We start from the raw sequence: 17,013 nt of genomic DNA on the forward strand, positions 1-17,013 counted from the left end.
GTTGGGACCTCTGCTCCCTGTCCCTTTTTGCCCTGTACCGTTTCAATGGGAATCAGCGGTACTGCCCCTTCAGAGTAGCGGAGGGGCTGCCTCCTCCCCCACAAGTAGAGCTGGCAGCCAGGAGACCCCCTTTCCCCTGCAGATGAGAGAAAGTGCCCACCTGTGTGCCTACAACATGGCACAGGGACAAGGAGCACCTGTCAGCCAGTCAGAGGCACCTGGGGCAGCTTCCCACTTCCCTGAGCGAGGCAGGAGGGCAGGGCCAGGAAGAGAAGTGCACCACAGCCTTTATTGAGAGGAGCTCCAGCCCCCCTTCACTCCCTTCTTCCTGGGGCTGGAGGGATGCCAGTTCTCTCGCTTGCCCAGACTGCAGAGAAACGGCCTTCAGTCAGTAGGCAGTGCCAAGGGGCGCCTTTGGCAACAAAGGAGGTGCCGGGATTTTGGTGCCCAAATGCCAGGACCAGCGACAAAGAAAGTTCTTTCTCCCCCACCAGTGGAGAGGGGGGGGCTCCTTCCACTTTCATGCAATTCTTTCCAGCAAGACCACCTCCTCCTCCTCCTCCTCCTCCTGGTCCAGGTGCTGCAGCTGCTGCTCCACCTCTGTGGGGATCTTCACCTCCAGCAAGTTTTCCATCCCAGCCTCCGGCTCATCGCCAATCAGGACCTACACAGGACAAACCGGCCGAGGCCTCAAACTCCCTGCCCCCTCTTCATAAGGGAAGGGTCCAGAGGCCCACTTGACTCCCCACTCACCTGGATTAGCTTTTCGCAGGCAGCGCGGACCCCATGGTCCCCTTCCCACTTATGCAACTCTCGCAGGACAAAGTAGGTGCCTTTCTCTCGCACCAGGAGCCGCCCCGGTTTGGTGGCTGTGAGCTGTCAAAGAGAGGGGGGGTGGGGGTGGGGTGACTGGCTGCGGGGCCTCTAACAGGGAAGCCGCCATTGGACTGGGGTGTTGCATCTGTGGGAGGGTCAAAGGAGGACTTTCTTGGGGGCAGAAAATCTCTGGCTCTCTTGCCCAAAGCCAGAAAGGGAATACAGCAGCCTGGCTCCATGGGGCAGGCTCTTGGGGGTGAGGGTAGAGACCCAGCCTGGGTCTTCCAAGCCTCCCCTTCAAAACCCACAGCACAGCTGATGCAAGGAAGCCAACCAGGAGGCCAAGGATGCCTCTTTTCCTGCACAGAGGGACACACTGGGGGGAGACTTGATTCATAGGGATTTGTGGGGAAGGGATGGGAAGACCCTTGAGATCTTGGGAATCTGAGTAAGCCCCATGGCCCAGAGGAAGCTGCTTCCAGGGGACACTTGGCAGTTTCCTGGGCACAGAGCAGCAGCCCCCAAGTACCCTCCCCGCACCTGACCAGCCCACCTACCAGCAGGAGGGTCTCCAGGAGCATCTTGCGAATGTCAGCTTCCGGCTCTCGCTGCTTCTCGGCTGGCAAGTACTGCAGATCCAGGGGTAGCTCTGGGTGGTTCAGGGGGGGGGGGGGGGAAGGGTCAACGAAGGGGGCGGGGCAGGGCAGCCCCCAAGTGTCTCTATTCCTCCCCCCCCCCGGAAAAGGCACCCACTTTCCATCTCGTCCTCCGGGAACTCCTCGGGGCCGGCCAAGGGGAGGAGAAGGAAGGGCAGGAGGTCCACTTGCTCGCTCAGCAGCCACTCGTGGTGCCCTGAAAAGCAGACAGCCGTGACGAGGCGGCGCCGGCGCTCCCCGCCCAGAGCCCGAGCGAGGCCGGCGGCACTCACGGTAGTCGAAGCAGCAGTTCCGCAGCGTCCCGGCCACCCCGCGCCGCCGAAGCGCCGAGCCCGCGTCGTGCAGGAAGGGCAGCAGCCTCTGCAACGCGCCCCTGCGGGAAGAGCCGCTCAGCCGCCGCGCAGCGCCTCTGCGGAGACCCCCCCTCCCCCCATCGGCGCGGCGCTTACCCGGAGCGGCGGAGCAGGGCGTCGCGGGCCTCCGGGAGCCGGCTGAGGTTGGCCAGCAGCGAGCCCAGGTGGTGCCAGGGGGCGCCGGGGCGGGGGTCGTGGGCGCAGAAGGCCTCCAGCAGCGGCGCCAGCCCCGCCTCGCCCCGCCGCAGCTCCGCCAGCAGCTCCCGGCACGGGCCCTCCTCGCGGGACCAGTTGGCCAGGAGCGCGCAGGCCGGCGCGGCCAGGGGGAAGGCGGGCTGGAGCAGGCGGCGCAGCAGGCCCGGCAGCCCCGCCCGCAGCGCCCCGGCCGCCCCCGGCTCCGCCGCCAGGTTGACCAGCGCGTGGAAGGCGGCCTCGGCCAGCGCCGCGCTCGGGTCGCCGCTCAGCGCCAGCAGCGCCTCCACGAAGGCCGGGCGGGCGAGGAGGAGGCGGCGGCCCTCGGCGGACCCCGTCAGCCCCAGCACCAGCTCCACGGCGCCGCCCCTCAGCTCCCCGCGGGCCTCCGGGCGAAGGAAGGCCAGCAGCTCCCGCGCCTCCCGCTCCTCCATGCTGGGCCGCCGCTTCCGCGATCGGCCCGCCCGCCAATCCAGCCAACCCGCGCCCGGGACCGGAGGCCTCCTCAGCCAATCGGAAGCGGCCTCCTGGAGCATCGCCTCACGGGAATTGAAGTCCGGCTGCCTCCCCGGCGGGAGTCCCTGAGAGCCTCGTCCTGGCCGCTTTCCCGGTCGGGCCCTTCGACCGGTGCCCAGAGAGGAGCAGCGCAGGAGGAGTCCGGGGAAAGGGCGAGGCTGCCGGCCTCCCCATGAATCGAGGGGGAGGGGGCGGGACCGACCCTCAAGGGACCCCCAACCAGTATGGAGTCACAAGGTCGGGATTAACGGCCTTTTTTCTCTCCGCCTCAGTTGGGCCATTGGCCGTAGAACCCCCCTCAGGCCAAGGCAGGGGGCTGGCTTTATCCATCGTCCTCCTGCATCGCCCACCCCACCAGGAGAGAAGGTGGTTGAAGAATAACCACCACCACCTTTCCTGTCACTGCACAGTGAGATTCACCCCCTCAACACAACTCAAGTGAAGACAGAAAATCCCTAACTCCATACATCGTATTAACAAACACCCAGGCCTATTGCACCAGTGTGAACGTGTTACACGCTGTGCCGGCCCTGCAAGCCCATCGTACTATGTAGTTATTTCACATTCAGAAGTCCGACAGCCCACGGATAAAAACTCTTCTTCAGCCTGTTTCCGTGGCTGGCTATGCTTCTAGATCTCCTTCCCGATGGTGGTGGTAGTTGAGCACGTCTGCCTGGCACCTCCTCCCCAAACCTCTCTGCCTGCCCAGCCAACACTTCATTGGCCATTGGTTCAAGGCAAGGCCTGGCCTTATTCTGGAAACTCATGAAGTTTTGGCTTCCGTTCATTCATTCCATTCACATTATCAAATGTGATATACGTCCATTATATGAAAACTGATTAAAATGCCCTTTGAGAAAACTTCCATGGGAAGCATAACTGGTCCCAAGTGGCACCAGGAGGGAGAATCAGGAGGGAACTGATGACCCAGCAAACCACCCTGGCCTGGGGGGGGGGGTTGAAGGTCACCAGGTGGGTTATCAAAACCTTTCCAACTGTCCTCTTGTTATTTCCAGGGTCTGCCTCTGTACCCTCTGGTTCTGCCTTTGCTCAGGATTGCCCAACCCAGCTGCCACTGCTTTGTTTGCATGCTTAATTATGCAAATGTAATTAACATAAACATAGCTAGGGCACATCTTCACAGCTATTTGTCTGCTGCAGGAGTCAGGATTTGCCCAAACAGAATCCAGGACTGAATATCATTCCCTGAAACCTTAGTTGGCATCACTCCCGAACCACTGATTCAGTTCACACCGCACCAATTACTGATCCCAATATGTTATGCGAATCCATTAGGTGTGAAATTCACTTACCTTCCCAACTGCTTTGCAAATGTGCACATGCGCAGCTGAAAATCATCGCAAAAAGGGACTTCATGACGTCCACGCAGGTGACCGTATTGCGCGATCCGGATAGAACCGGCTAAATTTCACCCCTGGTATCCATACTCAGTACAGTACTTGTTCATAAAGTAGTCTTATAATCCAGCGAGTTGTTTTATTATTCTATTATTTATACCATTTATAGGTTTACAGTCCTTCTCTTTACTATTATTGATTTTTAGAAACAACATTGTAGTTTTTTTTTAATAGAATTGTACCCTAATAAAGATGAATACTGAAACAACTAGCACAGCTATCAGAACAAAATAGCTAGAGCTACTGAAGAAATCCACTGTAGGCCAATGAATACTGGAAGCCCACCAGCAGAGGAAAAACCTTCCCCAATTGCTTACAGGGAAAAAATGATTTTTACTTGTCTTGTCTTGCACAGAAGAACTTTCCCCTCCTTTCAACTGTAAGTACCATCACCATAATCTGGATTAGTGTTTCTCAACCACGGCAGCTTAAGATACGTGGTCAACTTGAAGGTGTGGACTTCAACGCATGCTGGCTGGGGAATTCTGGGAATTGGAAGCTCACTTATATTTAACTTATCTTCAAAATACACAGAACTGTAGAGAATCCAATGGAATGGACAATTCGCAGAACGTTGCCCGGCAGTGTTAAGAGTTTCCTCTCCTTCTTCAGCAGCTGTGGACAGGAGACAGGGCTGTGGCTTCAAAGCCCACTTCCCTTGCTTGTAACCATTGGCAGGCAACCCCCCCCCAATGCCATCCGTCTCTAGCTCTCCCCAGTTAAGCTCCCAGTGATGGGGATCGTCCCCCTACTTTTGCCCAGGAGAAGCACTGGATGCTCCTAGGAAGTCAGGGAGCCCTTGAAGAGCTGCATTTCAAGGCCAAAGCTCCGAAGAGAAGGGAGGAGGAGAGGAAGGAAGGCCACGTGGCTTCTGCACAGGCAGTTCTGCACAGAAATAGGTTTTTGGCAGCCAGAACACCACATGAGGGGAGGGGGCTCCGACCCTTCCCCTGGCTTGAGCGGTGCCTGTCTGTGTGCAGAGGTGGAAGAGCTACATCTCAAAGCAAATGGGAGAGCCGGGTCTTCTGGGGTGGGAGATTCGCCTCTTCTTCCTTCACGGTGACGCTTGGAGGCTTCCTGCATCCTCCCTGGCTGGCTCCGACCCAGAGACCTGCTGTGGTTAGGAAAAGGGATTAGGCCTCCTGCCTGCCAAAAGCCCAAGACTTGCAGGTTGCCTGTTCCAGAACAAAGAGCTTCTCTGTCCTGCCTCCCTCCCTCCAGCTGAAACTCTCCTCCTCCATAAACAGAACGGGATGGACCTGGAACGCAGAGCCGGCCCTGGGTGAAACCCCAAATGCCAGAGGAGCCTTTCCTGCCCAGCCTCCTTGTCCACAGCCAGGGAGGCCAAGCCTGCGGTCACCCACATCTCTGCACTCTGGAGAACACCAGACGGGTCCTTCTCTTGTGGCAAGGAAGAAGAGCGGCTGATTCCCCAAAGGCAGCTGCTCGGCGTGGGATTCAGGGCTAGGAAGAGCTAATAGCTGCTCAAAAGCTATTGTACCTGCAGAACAGGGCACTGCCAGTGGCTCACCGTCAGGGTTCTCAGCCATCTGAAAACGAAAGTTCAGCAGCTGAGTTTGAAGAACCAAGAGGGCACCCAACCCTACCCTTCCAGTCAGAGTTCCTCTGCTGCGCCTGGCTGCTTCCTGCCGTTGGGCCTCTCCACCCTCACCTTGCTGGCTGGACTCTCCCAACAGCTGCTGCCCTGATACCAGGGGTGAAATGCTCCCAGTTTGGACCAGATCGCCTGATCCGGTAGCAATGGTGGCGGGTAGTTCGGAGAACCGTTAGCAAAAATCCCTGCGCTCCCCTCCCTCCCACCATGCCCACCTGAGCCGCACGATCACCAGAGGCTTTTTTTTTTTTTTTACTTTTTAAAAGCATTTTTTCTACAACTTCTTCTGCCGAAAAAATGCTTTTAAAAGTAAAAAAAAAAGGCTCTGATGATCACGCGGCTCAGCTGGAATGTCAGAGACTTTTCAAAGCATTTTTTTAACCGCCTCTTCCGCTGAAGAAGTTGCAGAAAAAAATGCTTTAAAAGCCTCTCTGACAATCCCAGCTGTGTTGCCTGATCGGCAGAGGCTTTTCAAAGCATTTTTTTGCATTTGCAGAAAAAATGCTTTGAAAAGTTAAAAAAAAAAAAAAGTTGGCCACGCCTACCCAGTCACATTACCCCCACACCAAGCCACGCCCACAGAACCGGTAGTAACAAATTTTACATTTCACCCCTGCCTGATACCCACCCCATCTCGGCCACCCATCACTCCCAAAAGTAGACTCTGATGGCCGAACTGGCTCTTTGAATTGGTGTCAGCCTTTGGCCATCCTGGCTGGCTGGCTTGCCAGGCAAATGCCATCTGGTGCTAGCTGGCCCCAGCAACCAGAGGCATTTTCCTTGGGGGTTTCAGCAGTCTTTCCCCAGTGCACCCCACACCCCCAGCCACAGCCAGCCAGCCTCCTGTTGAAGGCCAGTCTCACAATCCAGGAAGAAGGGAGCGGAGGAGATCTAGATGGGTGGGAGACCAGCGAAAGGGATGCCGAACTCTAGCTCTCTCCCCCCCCCCATTTATCTGCTGTGCTTTTACAGAAGTGAATCATCAAACTGAAGAGTTTCTCCCAAATACAGCTGAGACCATTCTCCAACACTCCCTGCACATCATTTTCTACTAGTCTTCCCACCTGTTTTCCCCTCGAAGGAGAGATCGGTGTGGCCTTCGTTATTCCTCAGCTCATGTTCATCTTAGCCACAAGCGTGTTCTTGGTGCCTCATCTCCTCACCGCTATGAACAGCATCAAGATGGATGCTAGCAGGAGGGACATGAAGCAACCAAGGAGAGGGTCCCTTTCCTTCAAGGGGATGCAGAAAGGAAAGCCAAGCAGCCCCTTTCTTCTGAAGTGGATTCCCCCCAACACTGGGCCGACCCAGGGCTCGGGGAGCCTGCATCTTTTCTAGTGTGGCTTTTGGGGCTACCATGAATACTTACCGGGCACGGAGGGCTGTCTGGACGGAAGGCTCCTTGTGGGCTGCAGCTCCCCAGGAGGGCTGCGGAAGAGGACGTGGGCTTCATTTCTGCACTCTGGCTGCACCTGGAGAAGGGCAGAAGGGAGCAGGGGTAGCCAGGCCAGGCCCTGCCGACTCTGCCCAGCTCCCACTGATACTTGAACCTGTTTCGCCCCTAGGATAACCTAATCCCGACTCCCTCCTTTGCCATCTTGTGTTCATGCTTTTATCTGCTCTGTTGTTTTATAATTGATCATTTTAATGTCTTTTAATGTTTTTATGTTGTAAGCTGCTCTTGAATACAAGATGGGCAGCAAATAAATTTTCTAATAAATAACTAATAAATACTCCTGCCTTCTGTGGCTAATTTGGGCTAAAAAACCAGCTCGGGGTCTCTGATCAAAGGCAGAGCAGGCGGGGGCCGAGACCTGCTTTGGAGAATAGGTTGAGCCCCTTTTCTTTGGGGCAGCCCCTCAAATACTGGAAGACTGCTATCATGTCACCCCTAGTCCTTCTTTTCACTCAATTAGCCAAACCCAAATCGTGCAACTGTTCCTTCACATGTTTTAGTCTCCAGGCCTTCAATCATCTTAGTTGCTCTTCTCCACACTTTTTCCAAAGTTTTAACGTATTTTTTGTAATATGGTGACCAAATCTGGATGCAGTATTTCAAGTGTGGCCTTACTAAGGATTTATAAAAGTGGTAGTTTTATACAGTTTGAAGGAGTCTGGAAAGCTGCTGCTGCTGAGAGAGGCAAACAAGGGGGGACCTTTGGCCACAGGTGTTGCCCCCCCTCCCCCGCCACATACCCCAGCTGAACATGGATGTTAACCCACCTGTGAGCCTCCACCATGGTCGGGGAGCATCTTCTCACTGAAACTGTCCTAGAATCGGGGCCTGGCCTGTGGGCTCCAGCCTTTAGGGGAAGACCAAACCTATTCCAAATTCAACCCAAAATACAAAAACTTACGGCAGCCAAGGGTAGCCGGCAGGCCCCAGGGGCTGAAGCTTGGCCTTCTTCTCCAACTGTGGCAGGACCGCCTCCCCTGCTCTCTTTCTGCCATAGGGGTGCCAGGGAAGAAGAGAGGGGTGCGGCTGCTGCCCAGCACCAATGGCTATGATGGGCTCAGGAGCCGAAGGCACTTGGGATTCAGGTGGCTCAGCACTTTCCGGGCTCTGCTGGGAGGGAAAATGGAGACCAAACCATGAATTGTTAGCAGGTGCTGGCCTAAAAATCAGGAGATGAGAGTTCTAGTCCTGCCCTAGGCGTGAAACCGGGTGAGGACCTGAGCCAGTCCCTCTCTCTCAACCCAAACCAACTCACAGGGTGGTTGTTCTAGGGAAAATAGGAGGAGGAAGGTGTGTTAGATAGGGTTGCTGTCCTAAGTTATCTGAAAAAAATAATAAAGGCGGGATAAAATCTAATAAAAATAATCCAGCAATAACAAAGGCTGCAAGATGGAGAAGCATTTGAATTGTGAAATACAGATGGTGTCTGCCTTCCTGCACACAGGGTGCCGGGGCACAGCTAGAGCCGGGGGGGGAGGGGGTTTCACCCAATGTACGATGCAGAGACTGCCACCCCCCAGCATTTTTTCTCCCTAATTTCCACAGCAACTGATAGCAAAACCTGAGCCAAATTTCATTTAATTTAATTTAATTAATTCAATTTATATGCCGCCCCTCTCTGAAGACTCAGGGCGGCTCACAATACATTTTAAAAAATTATTATAAAAAAACATTTTAAAATTAAAAACATTAAAAACATTAAAAACTCATTCACTATTTAATCTATTTTAAATTTCTGTATTTATGTGTTTTATCTTGTGGCTGTTCACCGCCCTGAGTCCTTCGGGAGAAGGGCGGTACAGAAATTTAATAAAATAAAATAAATAAAATAAATAAATAAATTCACACCATTCATGGCCAGATCTCGTCAGATCGCAACAGTGAGATCAACAGCCCCAGGCCTGCCGGAAAAGCCACGTCTTCACCGCTTTTCGGAAGGCCAATAGGGTGGGGATGGTCCGGACCTCAGGAGGTAACTGGTTCCAGAGAGCTGGGGCAGCCACAGAGAAGGCCCTCCCCCGCGGGCCCGCCAGCCGGCATTGTTTAGCTGACGGGACCCAGAGGAGACCAACTCTGTGGGATCTTATTGGTCGCTGAGAGCTAAGCGGCAGAAGGCGGTCTCGAAGATAACCTGGCCCTGAGCCATGTAGAGCTTTAAAGGTGATAACCAACACCTTGAATTATGACCAGAGACCAATAGGGAGCCAGTGCAGCTCGTGGAGAATTGGTGTAATGTGGGAGTACCTAGGTGCAGTAGCCCAGTGCAGTTTGGAAGGAGATTCTGCCAGTCCCGGGACTGATTTCGCTGTCACGGCTGCTGAAAACCCCGATGGCCCCTGCTGGCGTCTTCCCAAAACTTCCTGCTCTTCCCCTCGAATCCCAATGCAAGGCCTGACTTACCTCAATGGCCGTGAGGCGGGGAAGAGAGAGTCCTCCGACTCGGACATCCATGGATGTGGCCGGAAAGCTGATGCAATCCCCACTTCCCGGTGGTTTGGCCTCTGTTCCGGGAGGCTGCTCCTCTGGCTGCGGGGCCGTGGGAAGCACGTAATCCACGCCCGAGCGCTGGCAAATCTTGTCCACTTTAGCACAGAGATGCTGAAGTTCTGGAAAAGAGCAGCATAAAATTACCTCTCCGGGCTGCAACGTCCCAGGATGAGAATCGAGAATTGGTACTAGGTGCATGATGGCAATTTTCCCTTAAGAGAACTGGCAAAGGGTGGTCACACCAAATATTGATTTGGATTTCTCTTCTGTTCATTTGCTTTCCATTTTATTAATTGATAAAAATAAACTATTAACGCTTCTATTTCTGACGGCATTCTTAATTTACAGCATTTCTGTACAACTGCCTAACCCTTTTGCATAGTACTGTGTCCTGTAGGCACAAGATAGCTGGGCTTCAGGAAAGCCTCCAAGGAAGAGCCCCCCCCCCCCCCCCGTGGCCTTAGGCTAGTTAAGTTTAGTGGGCTGGGTGGCAGGACAATTAAGAGGTAAGTGGCTGCTGCAGAATTGTATTCACAAGGTGTATTATTGGATGCCACAAGATTCAGACATGGCTGTTTAATTTCATTTATTCCATTTACTGGTGGTCTTTGAGTTACCAACATTCTTTTAGTGAACGTTTGAAAAAAAGCCACTGATGACCGTTTTTCAGACTTACGACTGAAGCAGCCGCCCCCATGGTCATGTGATCAAAATTCAGCCGCTTGGCAACTGACTCATATTTATGACGGTCGCAGTGTCCTGGGTTGAGACCTTTTGACAAGCGAAGTCAATGGGAAAGCCAGATTCACTTAACAACCGTGCTGCTTATTTAACAACTGCAGTGATTCACTTAACAACTGTGGCAAGAAAGGTCATAAAATGGAGCAAAACACATCTTGCTTAGCAAGATTTGGCCTCTATTGTGGTTGTAAGTCGACGACTCCCTGCATATTCACTGTAATCAGTAGGGCTTTCAATCATTTACAAGAATATACTGAAGAATCATATAAAACCCACAGTAAAATAGGTCACATTCCTACATCCCCCCACCCCCCAATATAAAATACAGACTCATTCCTCATCTATCAGGGCTGCTTTGGTTACTGTGTGGTCTCCAAACCACTGGAGCCTTTAATGGCTCCTGAAGGGCCCCCTGGGACCACAGCTGGGTGAGAGCCCCATCCCATGGAGTAAAGGGGGACACTCTTCTCACCTGGGCTGTCCAAATCAGGGGGGCTGATTAAAGCGGGAGAGTCATTTTCAGTAATGGCTTGGAGAAGGAGCTGGAGGGAAACCTGATTAAATGCACACAGACAGACTAATGAAAGAAATGAAATTCAAAATGATCAGGACAGGCAAACGGCCAATCAGAATAAATCAATGGCTATCGTCCATATCCTGAGAGGTTAAAAACATGGGCTGAAAGTAACCAGATGAAGGAAACAGAGACACGTGCAGAGTTTTTCCCTCGGAAATCAACTGACTGCCCAGCTGTATTTATGGGTATGACAGATCTGCCATCTTTGGCTGGTGCTTTGCCAGTATCCTGCCATCCAAGGCCAGGGGACAAACGGGGAATAAACATGTATGGGGCAGAGATAGGAAATAAGGAGGGAGACTGACATCTTGACGGAGATCAGAGATGCACGGACTTCAAGACCACGAAGCCTGGGAGTGGAATGGGGATTGCCCCAAACATCCCAGCAGTTCTCAAAACACCTGTGCGGCTAGCCATCGGCCGAAGACAAACTGGTCAAGGGGGGAGGGACAAAGGGGAAAATCTGTAACCTTTTACATGGGAACTTTAGTTCTAGCCTGCTTCTATTGCAACCAACAATCCTTAATTTAAAAAAAAAAAAACCTATCACTTCAACCATAAGGAGTCGAGGGACTTTCTTTCCTAGGGAGCCGAGTGGGGCAGGTCTGACAGCGTGTAGGACAGTGATGGCTAACCTTTTTGCCATTGCATGCCAAAAGTGGGGGGAGTGCGGGAGGGGATCGCTCGCACACGTGCCAACACCCACAATTCTATGCGCCCCACCCCCCATGCATGCGCACGTGACCCCCCCACGCTCCCCCCACTTTTGGCATGCATGGCAACGTAGGCCTGTTTTTCGCTCTCCCCAGGCTCCAGAGCCTTTCCAGGAGGCTGGGGAGGGCGAAAACGGCCTTCCCTCCCCCCCAGAGGCCCTCCGGAGGCCAGAAACGGCCTGTTTGCCGACTTCTGGTCCCACCGGAAGGCCGTTTTTCACTCTCCCCAGGCTCCAAGGGAGGCCTTCCAGAGGCCGGAAACAGCCTTTTTCCTGACTTCCAGTAGGCCCCAAAGGCCCAAAAATCAGCTGGCTGGTGCCTGCATGCATGTTGGAGCTGGGCTTGCGTGCCCACCGATATGGCTCCGCGTGCCACCTGTGGCACACGTGCCATAGGTTCGCCATCACGGGTATAGGACTTTGGTCCTTGGCTTAGAAAGGGCACTTGTGGGAGTTGGCAATGTGATGTGGCTGCAAGAAACAAATACAGTTGGATCTTGAAAAGGGGTTGGACCCCATGGTCCTTCCGTCCTGGCCCCTTGGATTGCAACCGGGGTCCTGGTGCTTTTTGTAAATCATGCTGTTTGTTGAATCAGACAGTTTTTATTTAATTTGTTTACATTTAGAAACCAACCTTCTCTCTCACAGAGGACTCTGGGTGGTACACAAGCCACACCTTGAATTGGGCCCAGAAGCAAACTGGCATCCTAGCAGTTCATGCAGCAAAGGTGCTACCGGTGCCATTTTGGGGGCACCAAAGGTTGCTCATGCGGGCACATTCTGTACCAGCTGAAGCTTCCGGATAGTCTTCAAGGGTTGCCCCTCTAGCCTAGCCTCCACTGCGATGGGATCAGATGCGCCCCAGATTTCAGGGGAGAATTCCCTCCGCCACCAGGCCTGGACTCCAGCTGCTTTGCAAGGCAGGGCACATGCTCAGCTGCAGCCTCCCCCTCTTCCCCCTTGCTGTGGGGCAGATCCCCCCTCGGGGCAGCAGCAGCAACAGAACAGGTGACCGAGGCCTGCCTTACCTGGAAGGAGCTCCTTGTTCTTCTGGACCGGCTTCAGCAGCGGCTCAAATTGCATCCCGATGGACGTGGTCAGCTCCTGGGCCACAGTCTGTAAGCTGCAGCAGATGGACAGCTGGAAGGGAAAGCGGGAGTGAAGCCCCCTGACCAGCGTGGCCTCTGCAGCCCGGGAAGGGGCTCGTGCCCAGAGGGGAAGGTTGCGGTCTTCACTAGGCCGGGAGGGGCAGAATGGGGTGCAGCCGATCGACACTCAGCCTGGGAAAGGCTACAGGCACTCCTCGACTTACAACCACAACTGAGCCCAACATTTCTGTTGCTAAGTGAGACATTTATTGTGAGCTTTGCCCCATTTTATGAGGTCTCCTGACACAGTTGTTAAGCGGATTACTTGTTAAGTTGTTAAATTTTAGTAACATGACTCTGGCTTCCCCATTGAGTTTGTTTGTCAGGAGGTCGCAAAAGGAGATCACATGTCCCTGAGACACTGCAACTGTCATAAATATGAGTCAGTTGCCAAGTGTCTGAATTTTGATCACATGACCATGGGGATGGTGCAATGGTCGTAAGTGTGAAAAATGGTCATAAGGCACTTTTACCAGTGCTGTTGTAACTTCGAACAGGCACTAAATGGACGGTTGTAAGTCGAGGACTGCCTGTCCCTCTCAGCCAGCTGGCCAGGGGGATGCTGAGTGCCTCCTCTCCCAGGAAGGTGTGACCCCCGGAGGCAGCCAGGTGAAACGAGGGAGCACTCTGGGGCCCACGAACCCTCGAGTGCAGAATTCAGTGTATAGAACGACCCAATTTCTCTTGAGGCTGCCTGGGAGACCGTGAAGAGGACGTGAGAAGATCCTGTGGATGCCGGGAGGGGGGGATCGAGTCCTCCGAGGGGCTAGGAAGCTGGAGAGCCAGAAGACACACATACACACACACACCAAGCTCGGAGGCCAAATACCAGGAGGAACAAAGAATAGAACGGAGACACTGAGTCCAAAGGAGGGAGGAGTCATGACAGCCATTCTCCAGTCCTGGAAGGCTGACGGAGGGAAGCTGGTGGGCACAAGAGCCAACAGGCGGAAGCTTTGAAAAGATCCAGGAAAGGAGGATTTTCCTGACCACTGGAGCTCCCAAAGCAACGGCACACCTGCCTGCATCACTGGCAAAGGTTGGCAGCCATTGGTCTGGAACAGTCTGAAGACTCCTGCCTGAGGGGGTCAGACTAGATTACCAAGGTCCCTTCCAAGCCCATGTGAGGTGGTGGCTGTGAGAAATAGGTCCAGCATGTTTCTTCTAGGGAATAAAATGGGTTCAACCAGGGGACAGTGAGTTCTGGTCCTGCCTTAGACACGAAAGTCAGCTGGGCCAAACACCAGGAGACGGTGAATTCTAGTTCCAACTTAGGCACGAAAGCAGCCAGATGACTTTGGACCAATCACCAGGAGATGGTGAGTTCCAGTCTCGCCTTAGGCATGAAAGCCAACTGGGTGACTTTGTCCTATCACCAGGAGATGATGAATTCTAGTTCCACCTTAGATACAGGGGTGAAATGCTCCCGGTTCGGACCGGATTGCCCGATCCGGTAGCAATGAAGGCGGGTGGTTCGGAGAACCGGTAGCAAAAATACCTCCCCCCCAATGCCCAGCTGAGCCGCACAGTCATCAGAGGCCTTTTTTTATTTTTAAAAGCATTTTTTCTACAACCTCTGGACGAAAAAATGCTTTTAAAAGTAAAAAAAAAAAACCTCTGATAATTGTGTGGCTCAGCTGGGATCATCAAAGGCTTTTAAAAGAAAAAAAACCCTTTTTTTCTTTTAAATGCCTCTGACGATCAGGCAACTCAGCTGGGATCGTCAGAGACTTTTGAAAGCATTTTTTTACAACCTCTTCACGGAAGAGGTTGTAGAAAAAATGGTTTTAAAAGTTAAAAAAAAAATTGGCCACGCCCACCCAGTCACATTACCCCCCCACACCAAGCCACGCCCACAGAACCGGTAGTAACACATTTTAGATTTCACCACTGCTTAGTTAGATACAAAAGCCGGCTGGGCGACTTTGGGCTAGTCTCTCTCTCTCTCTCTCTCTCTCAACCGAACCCACCTCACAGGGTTGTTGTTGTGAGGTAAGCTATGGGATGGTTGATGGAAGAAAAGGGCTCTCCTTGGGGCCCAAGGAAATGGTCAATCTGAAGACAACGAACCTCATTCTCTCTCTTCCTGAGTGGTTCTCGGATAACTGGGCAGGGGCTCCGGACGGGCTGATGCCACACACTTCTTCCCCGCTGAGAACGGAGGGGGGCCCAGGGATCACCCCATCGGTGCAGCTGGGCCCCCCCCCTCTCTGCCTCAAGACATTTGCCGGCAGTAGCCCAGGGGCCTGGAAATTGGCCCAGAAAGACCCTGACAAACGTTTGGCCATTTTGGGGTAACTTTACCTGGACGAGGTCCAGTTGCTGCCGCATCTTCTCCACAGCCGAATCGAAGATGGCATCCTTCTGCTGGTGGATGAACTGCTCCATCTCCTCTTTCATTCTTCGGAAATACCCCGGGCCAGAGAGTTGGGAGCAGGCTGCAAAGCGATTTCAAAAGTCGGTCCTGCCCTGTCGTCCATCTGGCATCCTTGAACCTGCCCCGGGGGGGATCAGCTAACGCCAGGTAGTCCTCAACTTACAACAGTTTGCTTAATGACCGTTTGGAGTTACGACGGCACTGAAAAAAGTGACTTATGACCGTGTTTCCCACTCATGACCGTTGCAGCATCTCCATGGTCACGTGGTTTGCATTTGAATGCTGGACAACCGACTCGTATTTATGACGGTCGCAGTGTCCCAGGAGCACATGATCCCCTTTTGCGACCTTCTGACAAGCAAAGTCCATGTGGAAACTAGATTCATTTAACAACCGTGTGACTAATTTAACCACTGCAGTGATTCACTCAACGAACGTGGAAAGAAAAGTTCTAAAGCAGGGCAAAACTCACTTAACAAATTTCACTTAGCAACATAAATTTTGGTCGTAAGTTGAGGACTACCTGCAGAAACCTTCCTGTGTGGAGAATTCTGGGAGTTGAAGTCCACACGTCTTAAAATGGGCAAGCTTGAGAAACACTGAGCTACCCTTACCATGTTATTCTGTGCCTCAGAGGAGCAACCAGATTACTTTGAGCAAATAGATCCTCTCATAGTGCCAACTGTTTGCCCTTCGTTCTTCCTCCTCAGGTGCCCCAACACTGGATTCCTGGAGGAGGGAAGCCAAACCTACAACACGGCTGGTGCGCCTGGTGATACAAACTGAGCCTCTTCTGTCCTATTGGTGTGTGTGTGTGTGTGTGTGTGTGTGTGTGTGTGTGTGTGTGTGTTATAGCTAGATTTATGCATTAGGTTAAGCCAGAGGTGGGGAAAGAGGGCCCCTTTGTGACTTGTGGACTTCAACTCCCAGAATTCCTGAGACAGCATGGCTGGCCACCCACCGGTTATAAAGGCACCATAGCCAGCATGGCTGGCTCAAGAATTCTGGGAGTTGAAGTCCACCAGTCATAAAGGGACCATCGTTCCCCACCTCTGAACTAAGCCATAAATGAGTATTTTCTTAGGGCTGCTTCTAGTTTTTGTCCAGCCAAGGGAATGGTCTCCTCTGCCCTCCCACCCAACGGAGCTCCAGAAGGGAGACTTCTCCAGGCCAACCGTCAGGTTTCACTGCAGCCACTGAGTGGGAACCCACAGATGATGGGAGCCCCCATGCGATAGGTCACCTGCATAGGCTGGTTCCATGCTGGCCTGAATCGTTGGTATCAAGAGCCGGGAGACGGTCCGTTGCTTTCTCGTAATGGAACTCATCTGATCCAGGGTAAAATTGAGCAACTGGAAGGAAGGAAAGGAGGGGGAAAATCCCGTCAGTCCCCCGTCTCATAATGGGACCCTCTTTCCAGCGACCCCATCCTTATAAAGCGCCAGCTGTTGCCTTCTGGGGACCCATGGGTGGGTCACGGGTGTCGTAAAATGCAAGCATTACCCGTGCTCGAGCGGCTTCCATCTGCTGAGTGTAAATCGCACGCAGGGCTTTGGCGACCGGACCATGTGGGTGCAGTTTCTTCTTGAGGCCTCTGAAGAAGGAACTCAGCTGGTCCAGGAGGGCAGCCATGAAGGCCTCGATGGAGCTGACCAGCTTGGAGCTGCGGAAGGGGGAGAGGGTGGCCAAGGGCCCCAGCAGCCCATCAGGGAAGCGTTCTTGGGTGCTGCAGAAGCAGCCTCCAGGCTCCGAGAGTCCAGGCAGGGCCCCCGCTGGCTGCCTGGACCCTCCCTTTCCCACAGGCCAGGCCACCTGCCCAAAGAGCAGCCCTCTGGTGGAACCCCTCAGCGGGAGGGGGCTGGGATCCCTTTGCATCCGTACAGGTAGTCCTCGACTTACGACCACAACTGAGCCCAAGATTTTCATTGCTAAGCGAGACAGTTAAGTGA

General features: G+C 53.4%; 2 protein-coding genes across 2 annotated transcripts in view; both read right to left on the bottom strand.

The window, feature by feature from the left end:
• Window positions 1–270: 270 nt before the first annotated feature.
• On the bottom strand, window positions 271–2,681 carry HGH1 (HGH1 cochaperone). The gene is made up of 6 exons (XM_034420034.3): window positions 1,922–2,681; window positions 1,745–1,845; window positions 1,570–1,668; window positions 1,374–1,465; window positions 754–876; window positions 271–664 (listed from the first exon to the last, which is right to left on the bottom strand). The coding sequence occupies exons 1-6, from the start codon at window positions 2,551–2,553 to the stop codon at window positions 521–523; spliced, it is 1,191 nt and encodes a 396-aa protein (XP_034275925.2). The 5' UTR covers window positions 2,554–2,681; the 3' UTR covers window positions 271–520.
• Window positions 2,682–4,016: 1,335 nt separating this feature from the next.
• WDR97 (WD repeat domain 97) overlaps window positions 4,017–17,013 on the bottom strand; it is an 81,896-nt gene continuing 68,899 nt past the window's right edge. Inside the window, exons 46-54 of the mRNA XM_087890777.1 lie at window positions 16,568–16,727; window positions 16,308–16,416; window positions 14,992–15,125; window positions 12,568–12,679; window positions 9,423–9,628; window positions 7,924–8,132; window positions 6,936–7,038; window positions 5,453–5,501; window positions 4,017–5,065 (exon numbers count right to left, since the gene is read on the bottom strand). Coding sequence (XP_087746903.1) covers window positions 4,950–5,065; window positions 5,453–5,501; window positions 6,936–7,038; window positions 7,924–8,132; window positions 9,423–9,628; window positions 12,568–12,679; window positions 14,992–15,125; window positions 16,308–16,416; window positions 16,568–16,727 — 1,198 coding nt within the window. The 3' untranslated portion in view covers window positions 4,017–4,949. The remainder of the gene's footprint in view (window positions 5,066–5,452; window positions 5,502–6,935; window positions 7,039–7,923; window positions 8,133–9,422; window positions 9,629–12,567; window positions 12,680–14,991; window positions 15,126–16,307; window positions 16,417–16,567; window positions 16,728–17,013) is intronic.

This window comes from Pantherophis guttatus, chromosome 3 (genome assembly GCF_059756535.1).
Source record: "Pantherophis guttatus breed Tessera chromosome 3, ASM5975653v1, whole genome shotgun sequence".
NCBI classification, from domain to species: Eukaryota; Metazoa; Chordata; class Lepidosauria; order Squamata; family Colubridae; genus Pantherophis; species Pantherophis guttatus.

What these genes read in the sequence shown, in the direction of transcription:
- HGH1 (XM_034420034.3), bottom strand. Translation starts at nt 2,553, where the DNA reads ATGCTCCAGGAGGCCGCTTCCGATTGGCTGAGGAGGCCTCCGGTCCCG. An exon ending in CCCGGAGGACGAGATGGAAA is followed by an intron (nt 1,466 to 1,569) that starts GTGGGTGCCTTT and finishes TGAACCACCCAG; the next exon opens with AGCTACCCCTGGATCTGCAG. An exon ending in TCCTGGAGACCCTCCTGCTG is followed by an intron (nt 877 to 1,373) that starts GTAGGTGGGCTG and finishes TCTCTTTGACAG; the next exon opens with CTCACAGCCACCAAACCGGG.